Raw genomic sequence first — 7,631 nt, 5'->3', positions numbered from 1 at the left:
TAAACAGGTGATTTTCCCAAGGCTTGGCAGTTTGAAAAGAAAAAAAAAGGGGGGGAAGAAACAGATGATTTTTAACTTTTAGATCACAAATTCTGATGACAAGACTAAATCCTTCAGATCAAAGAAAGATATCTTCAGAATCCCGAGACCTAATTCAACGTAAGTAACCACCTCCTAAACACTTAGAAAAGTATTGTTTTGCACAAATCTCATCCTCACCTGTATTTTGGAGCAATGTTTCATCTTGTCCTCCTGAGGTATGGTATTGGTGACTACTACTGCCTCAAAGCATGCATTGTTGATGCGAGAAATAGCCGGACCGGAGAAGATTCCATGAGTCAAGATGGCATAAACTCTGGTGGCTCCAGCTGAGAGAAGTCTAGAGGGAAAAAAAAGTTGGATTCATCTTACTTGTCATTGCAGAATTTTAGTCAGAGAGGAGTATATTAGCCTGCTTAGGCTTCCATAACAAAATACCATATGAAAAAAATAAAAAATTAAAAAAATATTATAAGGCACAGTGGGTTAGGGGGAAAAAATTTTAAGGAAAAGAAAATACCATAGAATGGGTGGCTTAAATAACAGAAACAAATTTTTCATAGTTCTGGAGGCTTAAAGTCCAAGATCAAGGTGCAGACAAAGTAGGTTTCATGCTGAGGCCTTTTCTCTTGGCTTGTAGGTGGCCACCACCTTGCTGTGTGCTCAGATGACCTCTTTGTGAGTGTGAGTGTGAGTGTGTGTGTGCACGAGCATGTGTGCGCACGGGGAAATGCTGGCCAGTTCTCCAGCATTCTCTTCTTGTAAGGGCATTCATCCCATTGTAAGGGCTCTGCCCTAGTGACCTCATCTAATCCTAAATATGTGCCCCTCAGGTAACTCCAAATACCATCACATTGGGGTTAGGCCTCAACATAACATGAATTTGGGGAGGACACAATTCAGTCCATATCAAGAAAGAACTGCACTAAGAACTTATCTGAATGGGTCTGAATTAGTGTAGAAGGACTCTGGCACAGACTGCTGCACTCAACAAAATCCACTTCCTCTTCTTTCTGGGCACAAAGCTGAACTACATTTCCCAGCCTCCCTCACATAGTTCAGTGTGGCCATGTGGCTTAATTCTGGCTATTAAAATGTGGGCAGACATAGTGTACACCAGTTTTGGTTGGACTTACAAAATCTTCCAGGGGTAATGCTCTGTGTCCTTTTCCTTTTCTGGCTGGCCAAAATTGAAATATCTTCCAAGGTAATCTTGGAAGCCCCATGTTAAAGATACAGCACTAAAGATTGAAAAAGTCTGAGCTCCTAACTATTGCTTAGAAAAAATGAGTCCAACAAGAACACTTGCATTGGAGTGTGCCATGGACAAAAAGGAAACTATCATGTTAGGGAGTTGATCTGTTATAGCGACTAGTATTCCCTTACTTGTACAAGGATGAAATGGGTTTTATGAATGTTTACTCCAGGATCCCAAACCAAGAATCATTCAGCACCCCAATTTTGTTTTTAGCACCTTATTATGTGCCAGGCACTGTGCAAGGCACAGACACAAGAAAGTTTAAAAAACCCTTCTCAGGGCTGGGTGCTGTGACTCACAGCTGAAATCCCAGCAGTTTGGGAGGCTGAGGTGGGAGAATTGCTTGAGCCCAGGAGTTCAAGGACAGCCTGGGCAACATAGTGGGACTCCGTCTCTACAAAAAATAATAATAATAAATAATTACCCAGGTGTGGTGGCACGTGCCTGTAGTCCCAACTACTCAGGAATCTGAGACAGGAAGATTTCTTGAGCCTAAGATTTCAAGACTGCAGCGAGCCATAATTGTACTACTACACTCCAGCCTGGGTAACAGAGTGAGACCATGTCTCAAAATAAAAATAAAAGTAAAAATATCATTCTAAGAAACAATGCTACTCATAGTGGCTTGGATTGTAAGTAATGAGGGGCCACTTAAAATCTTAAAGAGTGATGGTATCGAACCTCAGTTGCAGGAAGATTAGCAAGCGTGGAGAGATGGAGTGGGGAGGTGAGAGAATGGTGTCTGGCAATGGAGAACAGAGTGGGGAGGCAGTTTAGAACAGTGCAGGCAAGAGATGACAAGTAACATAAACATTAACCTGTCACAGGATTAGAGTGAAAAAAAGAAGTAATATGAACAAAAGTAGCAGCCGGTAAAACAGTCGAGAAGTACGACCAAGGGTTCCAGCTTAGGTAAAATATAAATAAGAGCATACATGCCTGTCTGCTCAGGATTTTTACTTTAATTCATTAAAATAAAAAACAATCGCATGTAGAATACTCAGGGTGATCAAAAAACTTTGGTAATCAGGTGATGGTTGTCTAACATTGTAAATATAGTTAATGTCATTGAACTGTACACTTAAAATAGTTAAAATGGCAAATTTTGTTATATATAGCTTAGTACAACATAAATTGAAAAAAAAAACTAAGAAAATCTGAAAAAAAAATAAGAGTACTCAACAATTTCTATGTATTATAATCTAAGCCTTGGGTGATAAAAAATCTCCCAAAGTTACTTATCCCCTCAATTTGGTTCCAAAAGGAATCAGCAGGCTGAAGACATTCAGACAGCAATTGCTAGCTTTTTCCTTCTAACTACCAGCCCCATCAATCCACACTTACTTGTCAGCTGCATGGCAGATTGTGCCACAAGTGTCAGCCATGTCATCCACAAGGATGGCCACCCGATCCTTCACATCTCCCACAAGCACCATGCGGTCCACTTCATTGGCCTTCTTCCGCTCTTTGTGAATCAAGGCAAAGTCCACATTCAGCCTGTCTGCAATGGAGGTCACTCTGGAAAACAGAGGGTGTTCATATGTATGTATGGCTTCTAAGACAAAAGAAATGGACTAAAGAGGATGGACGCGGTGGCTCACGCCTGTAATCCCAGCACTTTGGGAGGCCAAGGTGGCTGGATCACAAGGTCAGGAGATCGAGACCATCCTGGCTAACACAGTGACACCCCATCTCTACTAAAAATACAAAAAATTAGCTGGGCGGTGGCAGGCACCTGTAGTCCCAGCTACTGGGGAGGCTGAGGCAGGAGAATGGCATGAACCCAGGAGGTGGAGCTTGCAGTGAGCTGAGATCGCACCACTGTACTCTAGCCTACGCAACAGAGTGAGACTCCGTTTCAAAAAAAAAAAAAAGAAAAAAAGAAATGGACTAAAGAATGAGCTTGTTTTAGGGAAGAGAATACTCCTTGAAACCAATAGTTCCCAGGGCTGGAAGAAAGCGAGCAACTATCATTGACTTCTCATAGGCAAATACCACAAACTGGGTTTTATAAACCAATGCCTCCATATCTCAACAGAAGCTTATGAATGTACTGATCAAACTTAGATGAGTATTCATTCTGGGTAGAGGACAGACACCCTCACCAGTCCTGGGAAGCAGTATAACGCTAAGACACGCATGTTTATTTAATGGATTGGCAGTAGAAGGAATGAGGAAAGAATTAACTAATGCCAAGAGTACACAGACTGTCCCAATTCCCATCACGGAAGACCCGTGACTGGGGATGTGGTGAGAAGAGAACCTGACTGGCAGGAGAGGAGCAGCATCCAGCCTGTTCCAATGCCTGTGCCCTCATCACTTCCCTCAGTGCTGTTGGCAAAACACCCATCAACTGTCACCGTCAACTGTACCTGGACACCAAGCTTGGGAGTTTCTTTTACAATTGCTAGACAGAAAGTTATACCAATTACCCAGACAAGCTGGACATCTCACCATTCGGTCCAAAGTATCTTCTAATCAAAGAGAATTCTTATTTTTCTTATTACACGAGAAAATAAACCAGACTAGAAGGTGGGATAGAAGAAAAATTTGTCTTTTGACAAAGTACCACATAATTCAAACAAAATCTATTCAGTGTAAATGACAGTGAGCTGCCCCAGTGGCATGTCTGTCCATGCTCCACTGTGCCATCTCCGTCATGTGTGAAGCAGCCCATGCTTGGGGATTTGTCCTGTTTTTTAATGTAGAACTGAACAAACTATAGCATTTTGTCTTGTTTCTCTTGTGACTATGGTCACATGAGTTTTTGCTGGATAAGTGAGAACCTGTGACCACATAATAAGGTTTGAACCATAATCTAGGTAACGTTTGTACCTTGATCTAAACCAACCATACCCTGTACTCTCCACTACTACTGCATAAGCACATAACATCAATGGTGACCAATTTGCTTGGAATGATTACTTACCCAAGGCAAATGCATGATCAATTAGTTCAAGTATCCTAAACCACCCATACTCAAAGGTCAACAAATTCAGTGACCAACAAAGCATCAAAAGGGCTAGAAAAAGTAACTCTCTACACCTTTTCAGGAGAGAACTACTGTACAAATGAAAATCACACAGGAATCTCTACCTACTCCCCAAACCCTGCCAAGACCGAAGTGATAGACACTCAGTTGGAAAATACTCCATCACTATAAGACAATGATAATGAAAAAAACAAATCAGGTAGCAATAAGTTGTCTACTAAAGGCAGTTTTCCTATACCCACCTTTGGAAAGAAAATCCTGCCTATTTCAAATGTGACTATTTTCTAAGTCCCATAGAAAGATATGAAAATAATGACCAACAAATTAAATATGACAACTACTAGCTGTGGGGATGTTTCTTAGGCTGTCTCTAGCTTTACAGATAGTAACTAGCAATTACATGGGACTCACCAAGCCATATATCTGGCTGGATAACAGAACTCAAGTTCTCAGCTTATCGGTTCTGTTGAAGTTACTGAAATAAAAGAGGTTGTTGAGAAACAGTCATTGAAGATTTGAATGGCTTTCAGAAAGTTCTGAATTAGCTCTTCCTAATCATCTGTGTTTTGTAGCTTTTCACTCTATTTCCACAACAAGAAGAACATGTGTCACACTTTTGAATGCATTACTAACGAGTAATCCACTAAGGAAATCAAGAGCTCTTACTCTGCACCATGTGAGCTGCAAAGCACTGTAACTGGCAATCCCTGGCAATCAGTTTGTTTAAAATGTTAAGATCTTGGCTTTAAATAAAAATATCATGCTTTACTTTCCTTCCTGCTTAATATTTTAATCCCAAGGATCAAAATGATCTAACCAACAGCATTGTAAGCAGAGTGTAAAAGCGAATTTGTCCACCAATATGTGGTTCAATAGCAGCTGCTATTCATTAGAAAACCACATTTTCTACCCTTCCCAAAAGGTTTATAGCTGTATTGCTAGCTCTGTAGTGCCAAGTTACTCATAAGTTATAGTCAAGTCCATAATATGATGATTTAGGACCCCTTTTCTGTCTTGTCTTCCAAGTAGTAACTCAGGACAGTAAAAGAGGAGAGGGTAAAACTATATTCAACCCATGTGCTAGCTACTTATATCCATTCAAAATACTTAAAACTGCCACTTGGATAGAAAACATCACTTTGTGACACAACCATCTGAAAGATTTTCCCAGTACATTGGGAACAATACTAATTTCAACGATACCTCTTAGCTCCACCAGCATCAGGTGAGACAATAGTGCAGTTCCTCCACTCAGAGATATTCTCCCTTATCCACTTTAGGACAGCCGGCTCTGCATACAAATTGTCTACTGGAATATCGAAAAAGCCCTGTAGAAAGAAGCTGGGTCAGTTTTGCTTCACTTTTCTTCTCTTCCATTTATAAGTGGCAAACACAAAGTAGTAACTCACTCAGAGAATGTCTTACTGCAACATTCAAACTGATGGGAAGGCAGTCCCAGTGTGGTAGATTATAAAAGCCTCCCTGCATCTGGGCTATGTGAGAGATCCCAGCCAAGATCAATAAAGTCAGCCCTCAGTCAACCCACAACTGAACATAGGAACGTAAGTGAGCCTTTGTAAAGAATGGCTAAGTTCAGAAAAAACCATTAAGAACTGCCAAGTCAACATGCAGACTCAGTGAATTAGTAAATACTGCTTTATGCCACTAAATGTTGGACTGATTCGTTAAGGAGTAAAAGCCAATGGATAAACCAGTTAGAGATGCTATGGTATATAAACTTAATGGAAGCTACTTATAATAAATGGTCACAATGAATAATTAGAAATCAGGAGATCTGTGTTCTAATTCTAGTTGATACAAATTAGTTGTATTTCTCAATTAAGTCATTCCTTTTCATAAAAGGAATACAGTCCCTGTCCAATGTACCTCATTGAATTCCCACAAGCTTGAAATGATGATTTGAAAAATACCTTTGAAAAAATATAAAATAAAGGTGGTATTCCACCCCCCTTACTTTGGGTTTATGCTGGAAAGTAGGCTCCAATATCTGTGGCTCTAAATTTAAGACCATGAGGCCAGGCACAGTGGCTCATGCCTGTAATCACAGCACTTTGGGAGGCTGTGGTGGGCAGATCACTTGACGTCAGGAGTTCGAGACCAGCCTGGCCAACATGGTGAAACCCCATCTCTACTAAAAGTACAAAAAACTTAGCTGGGCCTGGTGTCGGGTGCCTGTAATCCCAGCTACCTGGGAGGCTGAGGCAGGAGAACCACTTGAACCGAGGAGGCAGAGGTTGCAGTGAGCCAAGATGATGCCACTGCACTCCATGAATATTCAAAGGGAATAAGAATGATAATAATTAACAATAACAGCTCCTATCTATGAGTACCTGTCATGGGCCAGGCATTATAATATGAATTTAATGTTTTATACTCATAATAATGAAAAAGTATATGTTCAGAGAAATTAAGTAACCTTCCCAAGCTTACAAAGCTAGTAAATACCAGAGCCTTTATTCAAAGTAGTTCTGATCCCAAAGCTTATGCTCTTCCCATAAAACCAGACTGCCTCCCTATCTAACCACCTGAAATGACTAAGATCATGAAGTATGCTTAAGGTGAACACATTTAAAATGTTGTTAATTCTAGTTTATTTCAGATGTACTTGGGCATAATTTTTGGCTTCTCTGCGGTCTTCAGCATCATCAGTCTTTTCCTCCCACCTTTCAAACACCAATATTTAGCTTCCACCGATACCTGAATTTGAGAAGCATGTAGGTCCATGGTGATAATATGATCTGCACCTGCTACAGATAGCATATTTGCAACAAGCTTGGCTGAGATTGGTGCCCGGCTCTAAATGGAGGGGAGGAAAGAAAAGAAAAACCAAAAAGCCAATTTGAAAAACAATTCATTTGCTCAAGAAAGTATTTATTGTGTATCTACTATGTTAAAGGCACTATGGTACCCAGAAATTCATAGGAGACATGGCCATTGACTTTAAGTGGATCATAATTCAGAACAAATATTAAGTGGAACATCACTTTTCCAAATCAGGATACACTTATCAATAAAGAAAATACCTTCCTAACTTTTATTTTCTTAACTTAATGTACACATTTTCATCCTATTCAAGTGTTTCCAATGCTCAATTATTCAAACTAGGCAGACTTTAAAAAATAATCTTATTAAAATCTCTTTCAACACATACATATGTAAACCTTTAACACCTAACATGTCAGGGTTTGAAGATACATCACAGAATAGATATTATAGTTTCCTTTGTAAATTACATCACGCCTTACTCATCTGGAGGTCAACTTTCCAACAACTATGAACTCCTCAAATAAAACATACTTGCCGCACTGTAAAATAGCAAAG

The 7,631-nt window shown here is 40.0% G+C and overlaps 1 protein-coding gene across 1 annotated transcript in view; it reads right to left on the bottom strand.

Moving 5' to 3' along the window:
- PRPS1 (phosphoribosyl pyrophosphate synthetase 1) overlaps positions 1-7,631 on the bottom strand; it is a 21,337-nt gene that overhangs the window by 2,871 nt on the left and 10,835 nt on the right. Inside the window, exons 2-5 of the mRNA XM_017859361.1 lie at positions 7,008-7,106; positions 5,493-5,617; positions 2,642-2,815; positions 220-379 (exon numbers count right to left, since the gene is read on the bottom strand). Of these exons, the coding sequence (XP_017714850.1) occupies positions 220-379; positions 2,642-2,815; positions 5,493-5,617; positions 7,008-7,070 (522 nt within the window). The 5' untranslated portion in view covers positions 7,071-7,106. The remainder of the gene's footprint in view (positions 1-219; positions 380-2,641; positions 2,816-5,492; positions 5,618-7,007; positions 7,107-7,631) is intronic.

Source organism: Rhinopithecus bieti, unplaced genomic scaffold (assembly GCF_001698545.2).
Source record: "Rhinopithecus bieti isolate Rb0 unplaced genomic scaffold, ASM169854v2 scaffold_50805, whole genome shotgun sequence".
Classification (NCBI taxonomy): Eukaryota; Metazoa; Chordata; class Mammalia; order Primates; family Cercopithecidae; genus Rhinopithecus; species Rhinopithecus bieti.
Note: the sequence above shows the minus strand (reverse complement) of the source record. Positions and strands in the feature narration are given on the sequence as shown.